The sequence below is a fragment of the Rattus norvegicus genome, chromosome 17 (assembly GCF_036323735.1).
Source record: "Rattus norvegicus strain BN/NHsdMcwi chromosome 17, GRCr8, whole genome shotgun sequence".
NCBI lineage: Eukaryota > Metazoa > Chordata > Mammalia > Rodentia > Muridae > Rattus > Rattus norvegicus.
Genome location: NC_086035.1, coordinates 24,739,591 through 24,760,508, shown reverse-complemented (window position 1 = coordinate 24,760,508; position 20,918 = coordinate 24,739,591). Strand labels below are relative to the sequence as shown.

Below are 20,918 nucleotides of genomic sequence, written 5' to 3'. Positions count from 1 at the left end.
CCCATGTCTTCTTCCTCCACTGCTCTCCACCTTAGTTTCCAAGACAAGATCTCTCTTACTGACCATGGTATTCACTGATGTGGGTAGACTGCCTGATCAATAATCACTAGAGGTCTGCCTGTCTCTGCCTCCCGAAACTGAGGTTGCACATGCGCACTACTGAGCCCATCCGTCGGTCTGTTTTGTAGTGAGTCCTGAGAATCCATGCTCAGTTCCTCATGTTTTATAAGGCAAGCACTTGAGAGACTGGATCACCTCCCCCATCTTTAAACAGTCTTCATGGGAAGTTGTAGATAGTTCTCCAACATGAAATAGAACAAGTAAGTCAGAATAAGAGCTAAATGGAGGTCCTTTATTTCCAAGTGATGCTGCTTGCAACTCCTCGCCAGCCCCTCAGAAGCTACTGGTTTCTGCTGGCACAGCTTACCTTTGCTCTAATTACCTGGTTAATGTGTCATGACCCCGATTCTGCCAAACCCTGAGTGACCTTGGCATAGTTTCTTGAAAATACCTCAGTTTCTCTGTTCACAGAATGAGAGTAGTCACTCCTGACACCTTTGTATTTGCTGAGGTATTTCAAAACTTAATGAGCCGCGGAAGCTCTGAGCTCTACTGATCGAAATCATGACGGGGACTACAAAGAGTTATTTTTATTTACTAACGGCACGTTTTTATTGGGCCACTAATGAGCACCGTGCTCTCCAATAACTCATTCAAGAGGAAAGGCAAAACCACAACAAACCAGGAGGTAGATGTGAAGAAAGCTGTTTCTCTCTGTATTCAGAAATAATTCTTGTTAATATTAATTCATGTCACATAGACGTTCTGAAAGCAAGGCTTTCTGGAGTGAGAATGCCTGGTAGAGGAGACTCCTTGGACATAATCCACTGTCCTGTGTCCAAAGGGTCTCATGTATTGGACATTTTCCTGGAAGTCATGTACTGTAAATGAGATCGACATGGCAGCACTCTCAGTGAAGTGGTCACCCAGTCCAAACATGGACACCAAGATACTGTTTATAAAACCTCCTTTTTGTTTCTTTGTTTTTTGGTAGTTCACATGTAGTTTCACTACCCTCTTCCTGCATACAGCCATAAATGTAAATCCCATCTCACTGTGCTCTGGGACTGAGGGAATCTGAATTTTTATCTCGGGAGGCTGGAAGACAAACCATCCATGTTGCTGGAACTTTACAACATTGAATCTGAGTTTATTCTGGATTCCATTTCAAACTCCTGTCTGTTACACCGTTGGAGAATGTCTGACACATTGCACACTCAAAGTGCGCCATCTAAATTGCCACAAAGGTTCACGTTCCGTAAGTGTTTGCAAAGACTTCACTTCTTCCAAATTGATCAATGGCACAAATCAACATGAAACAAATAAGGCTTCAGATGACTGGAGAGGAGTTTATAAATATTTAGCAATAAAATGAGGAGTTTTATTTTACTTTGTTTCTCCTCAAAAGTGCATGTCAAAATCTTCTCCCAGGAAGACAGAGAAGCACTTTGTTGTCTCTGATAGCACAAAGGACAACCTCTCAGGGCCTGGCTGTCCCCCCCACCCCCACCCCCTCTCAGCAGCTCCTCAGCCCCAGGCCTCTGTCCTGTCCAAAGCTTTAGCCTAAAATAAACGAAGCACTCAGGCACAAGAAGCACTTGAGCTAAAATACTTGTAAAGTAAGTACACTTCCCAGTACTCAAGGTAAATGAATTTTTCATGACCCAAGATCTATGTAGAAAAGTTGCATGAAAATCTAGTGTTTTTCAACAGAGAATGTTACGGACTGACCTGGACACTCGCATAATTCATTTGTTGAAGATGGCACTCTTGCCAGATTATTAGGATTAGATAAAGCCATGAGCCTGAATCCTTTGGATAGAATTAATAGCTTTATACAAAGAGAAACCAAAGGGCTGGGTCGATGTCTCTCTGTCCATCATGGGAGAGCCCAGAGTAGAGGGACCTATCTAGTCACCAGGGAGAAACCCTCACAGAAACCACCCACACTGGCACCTGATCTCAAACTTCCAGCCACCAGAACTGTATTTGCAGCCCTCTAAGCTGTAAGATGTTTTTGTTACAACAGCCCAAGTTGATACTTAAGAAAAGCAGTTCCAACAACAACTATAATGATGAAAGGAAGACTGGTGGGTGACTCTATTGAAACTTGACAAAGAAAATTCTAACTGGATTCATGACCTTAATAGCTCATTGGTTTTCTCAGTACGGTGTGTGCCAATCACTTAATACACAGTCAAGAATTGGCTATTGAATTTTAGGTTGTAGTTGGAGGAAACTAGACACACACACAAAAACAGATTAAAGTGTTAATGTTGAGGAAAACAAAGCATGGAAATGAGGTTTGACAGAAACTAAGACAAGATTTCAGAAAAGAATCAGTTGAGGTTGGATTTCCAGCAGAAAACGATGAACCTAAGGGGGCAGGCACTGGGGACGGGGAATGTGGGCTTTGTTTTGTTTTATTTTAATGCAATATCTATTTTGAAAATAGTAGGGTTTTTTTTTCTACAATGGGAAGATGCCTGTAAGTTAAGCAGAGTGGGGATATTTAAGTTTGTTAAATCAGTGTTTTCCTTAATAAATAAAGGAGTCCTGTGAGCATGAAGGTTCCCCAGCTGTACACTTTACCTCCGCCTCACAGAAATCCAACTAGCAGTGATCCATAGGCAAAAGCAACAATATGAATATTCCTGGACTTGGTGGCAGGGCTGAGTCACCCACATAAACCACAGTGTGAGAAAATAAATGATTGGACAGATAACAGGAAGTGCTCCCTAGTTTGGCAAAGAATTGCCCTGGATTCAGGGTTTCTAAAGTAGGAAAACAAAGGTTGGAGATAATCCTTAAGATTCTCCACAATTCCAGGGTGTTTACAAAGGGCCCTATTCCTGTTGTCCCATAGAAGATGTTGGGGACACTGGGAAGATTCTGCCAGTACTCAAATCCCTACAAAACTTCTGAAGAGAAGGGAAAATTCCAATTTCACTTTAGGAGGCTCTCACTGGTAACAAAGCCAAAGGCATTACAAGGAACGAAAATTATAAAACAATAGGCTAACAAATATCTATGCAAATTTCCTCAATACCATATCAGCAAATGCAACAAATGAAAAGAATCTTTAACATGATCAAGTTGGGCTGATTCCTATGGTTCAAGAATGCATCAACATAGACAGAACAATATTTACTATACTGTTTGAAAAAATACATGATACAGTTTTATAACCATCTTAATAGACACTCCCAAAAAGACATTCTTGAAAAGCTAAAACTCTTTCACGATCAAAAGCTCTCCACGTTTAAAATACCATAAAGGTCATTAGGACAACCTCCTGGCTAACATTAGGGACAAAATAATAAGTAATAGGTTCTTGTTACTCTTCTTTCATTTAGGATTTCCCCTGTCAAACCTAGCCTGAACAATTAAGCAATATGGAGAAATAAGAACCAGTGGAAAGAGTATTTCTATTTGATGAAGATGTTCTCAGGCCTTGAAAATAATAAAAAGCTAGTAAATATTCTTAGAAATGATAGCTTATTTTAATGAAATTTCCCAATACAAAACTGACATACAAAAATCAGTGATATTTCTTCATGCAAACAAAAGACCACCTAATAAGTAAATTAGGAAAAAATAGCTTCATTTATAATGGCATAGAAATAGGTAGTTAAGGGTAAACTTTTTTTAGAGTTCTGCATCCTAAACATTCTGAAGTGCTAATAATTTGAAGAAAAAAAAAAACCCACAAATCAATGGACAGTAAGACCATGTCAATGCACTGGAATAACTATCATTGTGAAATTTCCATACTGCACAAAGAAGTCCATAGATTTATGCAATCTCAAACAAAATTCCACTCCCAGAAATAGGAAATTCTAATGCTTGTGTGTAACTTGTAGAATTTTAAATGACCAAAATTACTTTGAGCACAAAGAAACACTATGAAAACCATGATTCCTGATTTCAAGACTTATTATAGAAGAATCATAATCCTGACATGATCTGATAAAACAAATGAATTGACCATGGGAATGAGCTATGAATCCAAGAAATAACCCTACATTTATGGCTCATAATATGGCAGAGATAGCAAGCAATACAGGGGAAAAGTATATCTCTTCAGTCGGCGTCTTGGGAAACGGAATAACCATGTACAGAAGCACAAAACTCTATCCTTACCTGATACCACATCTGCAAATCAACCCCAGATGAATCAAGATTTAATGAAAGACACAAGACTTACAACTCTATCCTTACCTGATACCACATCTGAAAATCAACCCCAGATGAATCAAGATTTAATGAAAGACACAAGACTTACAATTCTGGGGTTGGGGATTTAGCTCAGCGGTACAGCGCTTGCCTAGCAAGCGCAAGGCCCTGGGTTCGGTCCCCAGCTCCGAGGGAAAAAAAAAAGACTTACAATTCCAGGAGATTCAAGTTAACCCCACCCGCACCCCCTTGGGCTCTCCTTGTTACTTAGCTTCTTTTGATAGGTAGATTGCAGTATGGTTATACTATGCTTTATGACTAGTGTCTACTTCTAAGTGAATACATACCACGTTTGTCTTTCTGGGTCTGTTTTACCTCACTAAGAATGATCATTTCTAGTTCCAACCATTTGCTTGTAAATTTCATGTCTTTGTTTTTCATAGTGGAGTAGTCCATGCTGTAAATATACCACATTTTCTTTATCCATTCTTTGGTTGAGGGGCATCTAGGTTGTTTCTGATTTCTGGCTATTATGAATATAGCTTCTATGAACATAGTTGAGCAAGTCTTTGTGCTATGGTATAGAATCTTTTGGGAGCCAGGAGTGATATAGCTGTCTCTTGAGGTAGATATACTGCCAACTTCCTGAGAAACCATTAAATGATATCCAAAGTGACTCTCTCACCAGCAATGGAGGAGTGTTCCCCTTGCCTCCACATCCTTGCTAGCATGAGCTGTCATTTGTGTTGTTGATCTTAGCTTCAATAGGAGATGCACCTACTCTTACTCCAACTGGACAAGTCAAGGCTGGTTGATATTCCTAGGAGGCCTCCCCTTTTCTGAGGACAAAGGAAGGAGGGATGGATGGGGCAAGGAGGGGAGAGAGAAGGACTGGGAAGTGAGTAGGGAGGGGAAGCTGGATGTAAAGTAAATAAATAACTTAATAAAAAAACTAAATTCCAGAAGAAAGCATCTTAAGGAAAAACCCTGTTTCACTGGTCTTACCACTGATTGTTCTCTGTGTGGCTTTAAAAGTACAACCACCAAAGGCAAAGGTGATGAAGAAGATTGCACCCAACTTAAAAACCTCTGCATGAGAGCAAAGCAGGGATGGAAGACACAACTTAGAGAAGCCATTTGTAAACCACACACTTGACAAAGGGTTAATATTCAAAACGCCCAAAATCATTGAGTACCTTAACATTGTGAAAGCAAGTTATCCAGTCTAAAAATAAGGAAAGGAATCTCAAAAAACATTTACCAAAGGAAAATTTATTTGTATATGTATATGTACATACACCACACACACACAGATAGATAGATAGATAGATAGATAGATAGATAGATAGATAGATAGATAGATAGATGAAACACTTGGTATTGGTATCACTAATCACATGGGCAATGCAAATTAACCCAGGAATGCTGTCTCCCTTCTGGGAGGGTTCCATTTATAAGGATGAAAGAGCAACAAATGCTGAAAAGGTGTACACTAAAGATGAGCATGTACTGGGAGAGAGAGAGAGAGAGAGAGAGAGAGAGAGAGAGAGAGAGAGAGAGCACTGAAAATGAAACTTCTATGTGGCCTAGTTTCTACCTGTGCCCATACTGAAATAGTAAAAGGCCAATGTCCCAAAGGGATATCTGGACTCTCCTAATCACTGTAGCCCCATTCCCAATAAACAAAACATGAACAACAGGCCAACATTGCATGATCTCACTTCCATGGAGCAGATGCAAAACTCGAACTCATCGATGCAGAGAGTAGAATAATGATTACCAGAGACTGGGAAGGTGGGGAGAGAGTAAAGGAAGACCTGCTGAGCAAAGGACTCAGAGTTTCAGAAACAGAGTAAATAAGCCTACAATATGGTGGCAGGGGTGAGTCAACATGTTCTGACTAGCAATGGCCAAGGCATACACAACAGGCGCTTCCACCTTTCCTAACCCAGGAACCTGCCTGACACCCTGAGACAAAGACAGACAGTATGACCAGCGCAGCCAGTCAGCTGGTGCCAGCTGCACAGGATGAGCAAGTTCAGACAGAGGGGACATGGGCAGAAGGTCCCCACTAGGGGTTGGGGATTTAGCTCAGTGGTAGAGCGCTTGCCTAGCAAATGCAAGGCCCTGGGTTCGATCCCCAGCTCCGAAAAGAAGAAAAAAAAAAAAAGAAGGTCCCCACTATTATAATAAAAGTATCTATGTCCACTTCTCACCTGGCTCCCAGAATATGTGTTGATGATTCCACAACTTCTTACCCTCTACCTGCAAGGATCATCCTGAGGGGCTGAGGGCTATGGCAGCAAAATATAGTGTGCAGTAAAGCAGCTATGATTTATAATAACTCACTGGATATCCTAACAATAAACTCCAAATGCATTATCATAAAGATTAGTAAGCAGGAGAAAATGAAGATAATTAATTTGATTTAATTATACTCATAGTACACAGATATGGGGAAACATCACATTCTTCTCCATAAATGTCCACAACTGTGATCAATTCAAAATAGTGTGATTTTTACAAGTTTTAAAAAATAATAATTTTTTTCTTGACCGTTTTTCACAACTTACCTGCTAGAAATGCCAATGGATCTCTGACCTTTTATAAGCACGTCTTAAGTTTTGTTTCCCTTGGTCTGTGGTAGTTAGTTTTATGACCAGGTTATAAGATGTCCAGGCAGGAGGAAGAATTGTCTAGGAAGGTCTGTGAAGGTATTTGCAGAAAAGCTTCACATCTGAATTAAAGTCAAGCAGGAAGTCTCTGAGCTCACCAGGAAAGGCTGATACCATCTAATCTACTGAGGGCATGGGCACAATGTAAAGGAAGAGAGAGCAATTTCACTCTCTAATGAAGGAAGAGAGAGCAATTTCACTCTCTATTAGAGCTAAGGCATCCATAGTGCTGTCAGCCAGGAGAATTCCTCCTTGCACTTTGAACCTCAAGATGCATACCACTGCCTCTCCCAACCCCTCTGGTTCTCAAGCCTTTGAATGAGAATTGGGATTGATAATATCAGTCCCACTGATGCAACCTGCAGATACCTCTGTGTCCGTGACTTTGTGAGCCAGTTCTCACTGCAGGTCTTCATGTGTGTTCATGTGCATGTGTGTAGGCATGTACATGCATGTACCTGTGTATACTGTTCTATTTCTCTGGAGGACCCAAGTATGTGTCATCAAATATAATCTGAATTGCTGTGATCACTTGTCTCCTAGACTGTCTAGGTCTATATTCCATTGCAGAACAATGTAAAGGGTAGCACTAACACTCCTTTAGCCTTGCACTTCAATTCCTTTAATATATAAAGTGTGAGATGAAAGAAAGGAGAGGCTTTCTGTGAAGATGCTGTTATTACAATGCTATATGCTATTATTAGCACATAGCATATACTATTAGCTATTATTAGCACATAGCATATACTATTAGCTATTATTAGCACATAGCATATACTATTAGCAATGTATTGGGGGTGGGTAAAATTACCTAGGTTTACACCCTGGCTCAAAAACATATTAGCTCTAAAATCATTCTCAAGTTACCCAACCTGACCATGCCTTTGATTGTTGGTCTGCAAGATGGAGACCATAAGACCGCCCCCATTCAAATGATCCTATGGTTGAATTACATACATTGCTTAGAATTGTGTCAGTGGATACATGATCAATGTACACTATTGCTTTACTAAAGGGTTTTATTCTATGCCAGCTTAAATAATACCCATGAAGTATCAGGCCACATCAGAACCCTCCACATAATGACACCTCAACTACATTGGAGAAAATTAATACAGAAATATTAACCATCTGCTTCTCTGTGAAAGCCTGCAGGGCCCTAAGAATACCCAGCTTGGAAAGCTGCCCCACCAATCCTCTCTCAGGCTGGTCTGCTGGAGCACAGCCAACAGAGGTTTGTTGCACATGGTTCCCTGACTTCTAATAGCTGGTACTAGGGAGCGGTTCAGGACCCTAAGAACTTTCTGGTTCCCCGTGGAGGCCTGCAGGGTGTTCCAAGAATACCCAGTTTGGAAAGCGGCCCCACTAATCCTCTCCCAGTCTGGTATACCTGGAGCATAGATAGGAGAGAAGCCTATAGAGGCCCCAAGAACTACCAGTTTGGAACATTCCCCCACACCAATCCCTTGCCAGTGAGGTCCACTGGAGGCATAGCCAGCCAAGTCAGGTCTGTTAACCTTCATTTTCTGGCCCATGACTCCCCCTGCAATCCCAAGAAGTCCTGCTGCCAGCAGAATCATCCAGCCAATACCAAGGAAAGCCAGATGCCTAAAGCACAGTGTAAGAAGAACATCAACAGGAGTCAGGGCAACATTGAAACACCAGAGTCCAGCTATTCTACTATAGCAAGCCCTGGATATGCAAAGAAATCTGAAGCACAAAAAGATGTTCTTACATCCAATCTTACAAAGATGGTAGAGATATTTAAAGAGGAAATGAGTAAATCCCTTAAAGAAATATAGGCAAATACATTTAAACATTTAGAAGCATTAAAAGAAGAAACAAATAAATATAAAGAAATACAGGAAAATACAATCAAACAGGTGAAGGATATCAATAAAACTGTCCAAGACCTCAAAATGGAAACAGAAGCAATAAAGAAAACACAAGCTGAGGCAATCCTAGATATGGAAAACCTAGGAAAGAGAACAGTAACTACAAACAAAAGTATCACCAACAGAATATAAGAGATTGAAGAGAGAATCACAGACATAGAAGACACAATGGAAGAAATTAATACAGCAAAGAAAATGTAAAATCTAATAAGATTATGACACAAAAAGTCTAGGAAATTTCGGACACCATGAAATGAGCAAACCTAAAAATAATAGGAATAGACAAAGGAGAACACTTGAAGCTCAAAGGCCCAGAAAATATCTTGAACAAAATCATTGAAAACAATTTCCCTAATATAGATGAGAGGCTTATAAACATTCAAAAAGTTTACAGAACACCAAGAAGATTGGACTAGAAATGAAAATCCTCTTGCCACGTAATAATCAAAACACTAAATATACAGAAAAAAACGAATATTAAGAGCAGGGGAAAAAAAGGCCAAGGAACATATAAAGGCAGCCCTATCAGAATTATACCTGACTTCTCAACAGAGACTTTGAAAGCTAGAAGAGTCTGGGCAGAGGTCTTGCAGACCCTAAGAGACCACAGATGTCAGCCCAGACTATTATACCCAGCAAAACTTTCAATCACTGTAGATGGAATAATAAAGATATTCATGACAAAAACCAAATTTAAACAATATCTTTCCACTTACGTAGCCCTACAGAGGATATTAAAAGCAAAACTCAAAATCAATGAGGCTAACTATACTTTAAAAAAAACCACAAGAAATAAATAATTTCACACAATTAAAACCAATAAAAGAGAAACACATGCACACATGCACGTACACGTGTGCACGCACACACACACATACTACTACTACTACTACTACCACCACCACCACCACCACCACCACCACCACCACCACACCAATGTCAAAACAACAGGAATTAATAATCATTGCTTATTAATAGCCTTTAACCTCACTGGACTCAAGCCCCCAATTAAAAGACACAATCTAATAGACTGGATGTGTAAACTGAATCCATCATTCTGCCGTATACAATAAATACATCCCAGCAACAAAGGTAGACATTACCTCAGAATACAGGGCTACAGAGTACATATTACACACAGACACACACAGAAACACAGACACACACGCACACAGACACACACGGGCCCGCACCAATACACCACACACACAATGCTTCTTTTAAGTGACAAGGCAAGGGGGTTGGGGATTTAGCTCAGTGGTAGAGCGCTTGCCTAGGAAGCGCAAGGCCCTGGGTTTGGTCCCCAGCTCTGGAAAAAAAAGAACCAAAAAAAAAAGTGACAAGGCAAACTCTTCCCCCTCTACATTGTACTCTGGCTGGACATGTTTTAGGGGTCCTACAGAACAGTGCTTGACTAAATACATGTTTTCTGATTATAAAATGGGTCTTCCACCTTGCTTCTCTTTCTCTCAATGATGCTGAATGGTCTGGTTCTATAGTTCTAATGGGCTTTGAAGTAGGAATCTCTGTATCAGACAAAACCCAGACCCCTATACCTGGCAGCCTTAGTAAAGAATCTCATCCCTTTTTTCAACATCTCACTAGACTCAAGTGAAGGACGCAGGCTAATAGATTGAATGTGTAAGCAGAATTCATCATTTTGCTGCATACAATAAACACATCCCAGCAACAAAGATAGACATTACCTCAGAATACTCTCCCAGAACAGCCTTCTGTAATGAGATATAGGAGTAAATCAGACCAGGCCTCATAGGAGTCAGCAGTGACAGATAACGGATCAAGAGAAGGAGCCCACAACAGTCCTCACCTCAGTTGGGACTCATTCTACTCCACAGCTTGTTTGTTGAGTTCACCATTAAAATAAAAATGTACAGCTACTTCCTGATTTCAAAAAAGAAATAAACAATTCACACAAAAAAAATGGAAGATGTTAATTCCAGACACTCGAATATCTAATACTCCTACCCACTCTATGAACCATCAGGCCTAAAGATGTAACCCAATTGCAGATGTCTTCCTTTATGTAATATATTCTTCCACATCCAAGGGACTCCTAATACAATGAACCTGAGAACAGTACATATTGGGCTCAGAGCAGGCCCTAGAAACTTTTCTCGGTAGTGTCCCTACCATTTCATCAGAACCTGCTCTGTGAGATTCTTTAGAATTGACATTCCTCGTATACAAACTATCAAGTCCTCAAGTTCCAGATGAAATTACTGAGACCAGCAAAATCAAGTGACTCACCCACAAACCAACACCCTACAAGTGGCCTGGCTATGTCTCTACAAGAGTTCTGACTGCAAAGTTGGCGTCTTTGCCAACATGACTCCGGCCGTGTTTTTATAACTTTATTTCCTTCCCAGGTATTTAATCAATTACCTTAGACCAACTTACACGTAAGTTATGTTATGTTTGAGAAAGGAGTCTCCTGTGCCCTGGAGTAGCCTCAGACACACTATATAACCTATGATCCTCTTCATTCTTCTCCCAAGTACTGGGACTTCAGTACGAGCCAACACACCTAACTCTTTCATGCAAAAGTTAAGGCACATAGATTAGGAGAGGATCATAGGTTTTATTGGTAGAGGGTTCAGAAAAGAGCCACATCTATGACACATTCAGTTTCTCATGACTGTGTTTACGTCTTCTCACTAAAGGCAGGTAGAAACCATGTAATCTTGGGTTTTGTTCCTACTAGCCTTACCATATGCTAGCTCTTTCTATAAAAGCCTTGTAACAAGCTCATACATGGACACCGTGATCCTCAGATTACCTCTCACAGTTGGTGCATATAAATCACATGTAACAAAATGGCAGCCAAGAGATTGGAAAAAGATCTTTACCAATCCTACATCCGATGGAGGGCTAATATCCAAAATATGCAAAGAACTCAAGAAGTTAGACTCCAGAGAACCAAATAACCCTATTAAAAATGGAGTACAGAGCTAAACAAAGGATTCTCAACTGAGGAATATCGAATGGCTGAGAAGTACCTAAAGAAAAATGTTCAACATCCTTAGTCATAAGGGAAATGCAAATCAAAACAATCCTGAGATTCCATTTCATAACAGTCAGAAAGGCTAAGATCAAAAACTCAGATGATAACAGATGCTGGCGAGGATGTGTAGAAAGAGGAACACTCCTCCATTGCTGCTGGGATTGCAAACTGGTACAACTACTCTGAAATCAGTCTGGAGGTTTCTCAGAAAATTGGACATTGCACTACCTGAGTACCCAGCTATACCTCTCCTGGGCATATACCCAAATGATGCTCCAACATACAACAAAAACATATGCTCCACTATGGTCATAGCAGCCTTATTTATAATTTCTAGGAGCTGGAAAGAACCCAGATGCCCTTCAACAGAGGAATGGAAACAGAAAATGTGATACATCAAAACAATGGAGTACTACTCAGCTATCAAAAACAATGACTTCATGAAATTCATAGGCAAATGGATGGAACTAGAAAATATCACACTGAGTGAGGTAACCCAATCACAAAAATACATACATGGCATGCACTCACTGAAAAGTGGATATTAGCCCAAATGCTCAAATTATCCAAGATGAAATCCACAGACCACATAAAGCTCAAGAAGAAGGAAGACCAAAATGTGGATGCTTTGGTCCTTCTTAAAAGGGTGAACAAAACTATTCATAGAAGGGGATATGGAGACAAAGCTTGGAGCAGGCAGAGACTGAAGGAATAGCTATTCAGAGCCTGCCCCACCTGGATATTTAGCCCATATATATATAACCACCAAAACTAGATAATATTGATGAAGTCAAGAAGTGCATGCTGACAGGAGCCTGATATAGCTGTCTCCTGAGAGGCTCATCCAGAGCATGTCAAATACAGAGGCGAATGCTAGCAGCAAACCACTGAACTGAGAACGGGGTCTCTGTTGGAGGTATTACAGAAAGGACTGAAGGAACTAAAGGGGCTCACAACCCCATAAGAACAACAATACCAACCAACCAGAGCTCCCAAAGACCAAACTGCTACCCAAAGACTACACATGGACAGACCCATGGCCCCAGTTGCATATGTAGCAGAGGATGGCCTTGTTGGGCACCAGTGGGAGGAGAAGCCCTTGGTCCTAGTGTAGGGGAATGTTGGGGGGATGGGAAGGGAGGGTGTTTGGGCAGGGGGAACACCATTATAGAAGAAAGGGAGGGAGATGGAAAAGGGGGCTTATGGCCAGGAAACTGAGAAAGGGAACAACATTTGAGATGTAAATAAATTTAAAAAAATGACATTTTAAAGGATCAGGATTGGCATCATGAGAACTGGAAGTACTTTGACTCACCTGAACTGATACTACATGCAAAAATAAAAAATTGAAACATGAGCTTTTGGCCTAAGACAATGTGCATCTTGCAAAAACATAACATAAAACCAATTTCATCTACAATGGCAATATTTAATGTCTCCCTTTCACCTCAGTGTCCCTTTACCAGTGGTTCTCAACTTTCCTAATGCTGCAACACCTTAATACAGTTCCTCATGTTATGGTGACCCCCAACCATAAAATTCATACATTTCTACTTCATGACTGTAATTTTACTCCTGTTATGAATCATGGTGTAAATATATAGTATGCAGATGGTCTTAGATGACCACTGCGAAAGGATCATTTTACCCCTAAAGGGGTTGTATGCCCACAGGTTGAGAACAACTGCTTTATAACCTTGCTCATAAAGACAGGCACCACTATTATAAATCACTGAAAAGACAGAGCTTCCCTAATGAGATGTCAGCTTAGAACATGGGTTATCTTGTTGCTTTCTTTAAACATTATATTGGCTCAGAGGGTAAAGAGTCTGCCATGCAAGCTCAGGGACCTGTGTTAAAATCTCTAGAATCTATGTAAAATCTACACATGGCTATGCATGTCTGTAACAGGGAAATCCCTTGAATTTCATTGACTAGACAAATTGATGAACTTTAGGTCCAGTGAGAGACCTTATCTCAAAAAATAAAAGTAGAGAGTAATTGAAGAAAGACATAAAGGATAGACCTCAAGCCTCCAAGTACATAGGTGTACACACCACACACACATAACAACAAGATAGGCACATGTATATTCACAAATTATCACAAACTCTTTAGTTTCAATTACAGAAATGTATTGTCTCACAGTTTAGGCAGCCAGAGGTTTAAAATTGAGGGACTGTGATAGTGTCCTTCTCAAGACTATAGGAGAAAAGTTTCCCCAGGTCTTGTAACTTCTGGAAATCGATGGCCATTCATAATTTTCTGTCTTAGTTTGGGTTTCTACTGCAGAGGAAAGACACCATGATCATGACAACTCTCATAAAGAAAAACCTTTAACTGGGACCAGCTTACAGATTCAGAGACTCAATCCATTATCATCACGGTGGGAAGCATGGCTGTGACCAGGCAGACATGGTGCTGGAGAAGGAATTGAAAGATCTACATATAGATCCACAGGCAGCAGTTCTTCTTGGAAATCTGAACCACCGAGTCTGGGCTTCTGAAACCTCAACTAGTGATGGACTTCCTCCAACAAGGCCACACCTATTCTAATAGTGCCACTTTTTTTGAATAAAGCATTCAAACACATGTGTTTAGGACTCATTCCTACTCAAACCACCACACCTTCCTTCGCTGATAAGCATGTCACTCCAGAGCTTTTCCCCTCTGTGTGTGTCTGTGTCTCAAACCCTGTCTGTCTCCCTTAAAAGGACACCAGCCATTGGGTTAAGGACCTACCCCAAATCCTGTATGTCTGGTCTGCATTAGATCACACGTGCAGGTACTGCAGGGCAGGATTTGAATATACTCTTAGAGGACACAATTCAACCCACTACTAGACTCTTAGGAGGCTCTGGGTGTACTTGTTAATTCAGGTCACTGACATGAGAAGGCTCAAAATAGACATACCCTTAATGGACCCAGCATGTTCAGCACTAAGTGGCACAAAGGAATAAATTAGACACCATTATGGACTTGCCACACTCCTGATTAGAGAATGCCACCTGCCCACTCCAACTAAGCTATGCTTTTGACTTTTAGACTCAATAATATTTCAGCTCAATCACTATTATTTTAAAAGAGAAAATCTGTCTCACCTGATGAAGTTTTTGAATCATCATAGATTTTATAAACACACACACACACACACACACACACACACACACATGAATGACACATATGGGACTCTTATCTTTGTTTGAGATTGATAAGGAGACTAAATAGAAGCAATTCTCTTCTCCTTCGTGGACCAAAGCTGGCCATAAAATAACATTATTCATCTATAGAAAGGATAGACACAGAGAGCAGAGAAGGTGTCTCTGAAGTCACAGAAATTAGAATGTTCAATTTAAATCCCTGCATGGCAACCTCACAGATCCTAGAATATTCACGTCTTGATGCTGTGTTGTACAAATGTTTCCAAGTCATTTCTTTGTTATATCCAAATAAGTTCACCCCACGTGGGCTTCTGTTGTAGGTGCTTTCTACTTTGTTAGAAGTGACCACTGTCACACACACTCAAACCAGACAACATACAACTCAGTTTCGTAAGGCCAGGGCAGCCCTGGTAATTGTTTTAACTTCTGCCTGGTCAAGTGCATGTGTGAAAAGATATGACTAAAGTCTCAGAGAGTCACAAATCAAACCACACATTCTAGTAAGGTGTGCGAGGAAGCAACTCAATTGTGTAGGGCCGACGTTTGAACTTGTCATTTTAATAGCGAATCATCAAAAGGTTTAAAAATGTTTTCGTTGCTGACCTGTCCTGTTGGAGGGCCTGCCAGCAGAATGGCGCCTCTCTGAGCTTGCCTTTCAGACTCCTCGATGTATGCAGGAGCATCTTCCCCATCCTCTTGGTGGGTGTCCGAGCTCTTACTGAAATGTCTGAGTGATTCCTGATCCAGAGTCTTGTCCTCTGACCTTCCCATCTGTTGACCACAAGAACATGTGGAATCTCATTCACCATCATTGTTTTAACTAGGTACAGAAAACTATGACTTCGTTTCTTTCTTAGATGGAATAAGGTGGTTTTATTGTCCACAACCCGAGAACTTATTTTTACATAATATACTAAGAAAACAGAAGTCTTAACAGTTTAAACATGAAACCACCACCTCCTTTGTTCCTTCTGTGATCCTTCAAAGTGACAAAGTATTATTTGCTGTCTTTCCTCTTACCTGAGCATAACCTGAGACAGTCAGAAGGGTTTTGCCCATGTGTTAAATGTTGTATGCTGTCTTAAGCATCTCCCTTTACGCTGGATATGGTGCTAATCCAGCTTGGGATGTGACTGCAGGTAGGAGAGGCAAAGTGACCTTGGCTCACTTCCCGCATTCATTCCAGGTCTCTGCGCTAGTCCCTGATCTCTGCACACACAGGGGCATGTTATCTTACTCACCTTGTTTGCACAGAAATGCCTGCATTTATGTAAATGGTATTCACACGTTAGCTCTAGGTCACCTGACAGCAGGATTCTCTACAGTATATTCTACCCAGCTAGCTTGACGCACACTGTAAGCAGAAAATAAACTTTCATCTTCAAACCTTAGAAAAGCGGTAGAAAATGTAAAACTTTTACATGCCTTCACATCATGTACGTGTGTGTATGATCATCTTTCATCTTTAAGTTTGGACTGAGATAGCCACAACCTGGCCAAAGGGAATATGATGTACTGCGTATCTATAGGCTTCACAAGGGAAAACCCAAAGGTCTTGGGTGCTATTTCGATGTTCAGATAGATTTGGGACATTAAAAATCTTAAGAAGAGGTTAAAATGTCACCTAGATAGACGTCTTTCCACTCATCACAAAACATAGTCAGTGTGTCAATCACAGAGTTCGTCTAAGGACAAACTATGTGAAATTTTTATTGTGTCATTTTTAGTTTGTCCCTTCTGATTCTGATACTTGTCAATCCCATGTCCACGAGTGGGACAGTCTGAAATGACTTATTCTAGAATATCCTTCTAGAATTCTCATTCTCTGGGCTATTTCCAGACCTCCCCTTTCTGTCTATACCTGAGACTCTTCGCAGACCAGTGTCAGAAAAACAATCCAGTGTAGACTATGACAAGGTGCTTAGAATGCTAAGACTGCTGGAGTCACTGGAACGTTTGAGGGAATTTCATAGAAAGACCTATGAAGTTAGCAGCTACTGTTCCTGGTACACTCCAGATGGCTTGATCAAGTATCAGGAGACCTACGAATTTTCTTCCCTTGCCATGAGCCAGCACAGACCACAGCATAGGGAGACAGACTACTTTGTTGGTTGCATGTTAGGGAAGCATGCCTTCAGACAAATATTGCCTGATGCTTTATGACTCTTAGTGGGACAGTAACCAAACACATAAAGCTTATAGATCGCTCATAAAAAAATCTTATGTGAAAGTCAACAGCGAGCTCTATCCGATGCAGAGATGAGGAATTCCATGCCATTGTCCTCAGTACCCCATTGAGATTCCTGTAGAATCTTTATCGTCAGAAGGCTCGCAGCATGGCACAGGCTTGGTAACAGCAACGTCTTCATCTAAATCCCAGCACTGCCTCTTCCTAGCTCTGCCCATTTGGGGAACAGTTTCTTACATAAAATTCAACAACTCAATACCCTTGCCCATGAAGGAGGAATATCATAAGAGTAACATGGTAACCAAGCTTCCTACTACTTTGGCAGGACTCACGCAGCATAGGATGCCTTCTTTGTAGTTGTTTGACGCGTTCGGTGCTTAGTAACTCTCTGACATGAAGTGGGGGTGCTGAGAGGACAGAGCATGTGAGCGTTCATTAATCTTTATTTTCATAAAAATGTATTTCACCATTTCACGTCAGTAGACATTGAGCATCACTCATTAGTTGAGTGCTGTACCAGATCCTGAAGCCATCTAAGGGCTAGTGGAAAAGAAAGCTATGAAACAAATAATTATGACAACCAACCATCTAATAACTTAGATAATGACAAGAAAAAAACAATGAAATGAAAATAGGAACCAAGGTTTGACATTAAGTGTGTCAAATCTACAGATTTCAGCACCTTTTAAGGTGTCATTGTAACAGAATGATTAAATGCCACCTGCAATGATTCATGTTAAGTGTCAGCTTGACCTTCCTTAGCCAGACTAGTCTCTGTGAAGCTAATTTTTCTTTGGATATGTAGCAGTCCATTTTGATGAGAGGCTAACATTTAAACTCTAAGGAAACCAAATGGCTCATGAAACTATGGTGGACCAACTGGGTGAAAGCCTTCATGGAGCAGGCTGAGCTTCCTCAGAGGAGTATTCTCTGTAACACCCAACATAGAAATCGCCCTTCAGATTGCAGCTTGCTGCTCTGCAAAGGTATAACTTGACTGGGACGTCATTTCCTGCCAGAACGTCATAGAAGCTGTGTTTACAACCTGTCAGCCCACACTACAGATAATTGCAAGATTCTGCCCTTGAGTACACTGCTCTTCACAGTTTCCTCCCTCCATCGTTTCCCCGCATATACACTTGTAGGCATGAGTGTGCACATACACACACACATACACACACAATATCATATGCATACATATGCATTCGTATTGCTCATTGGCTCTTATAGCAAATACAGATCACATAACTTTTAGGTTGAGATGAAGATGATAGAGATACACCAAGCACTCAAGACGCAGTGACCTTTCTCACACAGAGCCTCCAGGAACATTTCCTTAATGGATGCCTACAAAATTTAGGATTAGGATGGTCATGTTCATGAAATATGGACCCCAGGATAATCACTCATGTTGGGCAAAGTTACGTGACAAAGAAGGGAAGTAATGCGACCCATGAGTCCAGGATGGGGCAGGAACTGGAAAGCAAGCTGATCCAGTAACCATCGCCTATAAAGGCTACTGTGGTCTAGAATCTTCTAGGAGACAAACTTCTGGGTATTGTGGATAACAGATTTTTCTAGATTTGTCTGATTTGGGCAAGAAGTCCCACCCAAACTGTGGATGACACCTTTCCATTGGCTAAGGACCTTAGACTTAATGTCAGGAGGAAGAAAGCTGGTCAGTGAAAGACATTCATCTTTTGATGCTTCCTGACTGCAGGTGCAACAGCAGCAGCTGCTGCCTCAGGTGCTGCTGTGACTTCCTCAGCATCATGGACTGGACCCTCAAACTGTGAGCAAAATAAAGCCTTCCTTAGTTTCTTTTGTCACATATCTGTCACAGTGGTGAGCAAAGTAGTTCATACAGTAGATACAGAATCGCCTATCTGCTCTAAGATACAGACTCCAGTTCAGTCACAAGGACTGGGTAATATTAGCCAAGAAGAGAAGGGGGTGATTCAGGTTGAACATCTCCAACCTGAACATGTGAATTCCTAAATGTACAAAAAAACCAAAACTGTCACCTGTTGACACAATAATACAAGTACAGAAGTCTTGGGCATAAAAACCATGCATAAAATCATTGTATAAGTTATCTTCCAGATATTAGGAGATGTACACAGAACAAATAATGATTTAAACTTGGGTTTCATTCTCAGCATATTCCATAACACATATGTAAACATATCATAGTCAGAAAAAAAATTCAAAGTCTGAAACACTTCTGAGCCTAAGCACGCTAATCAGGGATGCTAGGCCAACATCTTGCTTTTCAGAACTTACCTGTCTACAGTCTGTTCACCTAGAATAGTATGTGGAGACATTACTTGCTAGCCAGAGGATCCTCACACTCCCAAGGTTTATGTTATGTTTTCTAAGTGTACACTAACCTCTCAGATGTATTTAGGAAACTAACAGGTTGAGTTTTTGTAGTTCAGCCTGACAGTGTTTTATTATGTTTTTTTGTAAGTAGTTTCATTGTGACATTTTCAATGAGATGAGTTGTCACACATTCTTCTAGCTCACCACACTGACCCTTGAGAGACAGGTGAAAAACTGTCTGATTTTCAGCCCTCGTCTTGACATTGTGTGTTTTGATGGCATCGGCGATTTCTTCATCATGAACAATACATCGACTTTACTGAGAACTGTTTTATCAAATAACCTTTGCTTTCCTTGTGATGTGTAAGATTTTAACTCAAGCTTCCACTAAGACACACACACTTGATATCCAGTACACAGTTGTAGTTTATGTCATCTGAGTCGAGCCTGACTCTAAGGAACAATGACTGTTATTATCCCCACATGTTCCTTCGTAAACTCTAGAGTGTTTTATAAACCATCTCCCCATGGTAAGGACCCAGGGAACCATTTTACATTTGTATTATTTATATTTATATAACCACAACCAGATTCAAACTTTTGAAAAATGGATGGAACGATCATTGCGATAAGCAAACTAAGACAGCCCCGAAAGACACATATCGCATGCTCCCTCTCTTCTGCTGAATCTATACGTCTGTGTCTGGCTGCAGGAGGGTGATGGTGTGCTTTCTGTTGCTGTGATAAATCCTTGGCTAACATCAACTTGAGAGGGAAAGGGTTTGTCTGCCTTACATTTCCGTATCACCATCCACCTTTGAGAAAATCAAAACAGGAACCTGGAGCACAAACTGAAGTGGATGCCATGGAGGAACCTGGCTTACCGGGCTGTTCCCGTGGCTTATCCAGTTTGCTTTCTTAGCCCAAAAAGTCCTCCCTGTCCAGAGGTGGCTCTGCCCACAGTGGACTGGACACTCCTATATCAATCATTAATGAAGAAATTTCTCCATAGACATGCCCACAGGCCAATCTGATAGAGGAAAATCCTCAGCTGATATCCTGACTCTAGATTGTATCAAGCTGACAAAAAAGTAATCAGCACAATGAAAACACACATACACATATACACATATGCACACACACATACACATATTCACACATGCAGACACACACAGACACATACACATTCACACATGCACATACACAGAGACATGCGCGCACATACACACATATACACACATATACAACACAGTCATACACATGCACATACACACAGAGAGACACACACAGACACACACATATTTATACACATATACAACACAGACGCACACACATGCACACACACATACACACATACACATACACACAAACACATACAAATATGCACACACATACACATATGCACACACATACACATAT

The 20,918-nt window shown here is 40.8% G+C and overlaps 1 protein-coding gene across 1 annotated transcript in view; it reads right to left on the bottom strand.

Moving 5' to 3' along the window:
- The window catches only part of Ofcc1 (orofacial cleft 1 candidate 1), a 306,918-nt gene that overhangs the window by 258,989 nt on the left and 27,011 nt on the right, over positions 1-20,918 (bottom strand). Inside the window, 1 exon segment of the mRNA XM_039096372.2 lies at positions 15,593-15,786. Coding sequence (XP_038952300.1) covers positions 15,593-15,786 — 194 coding nt within the window.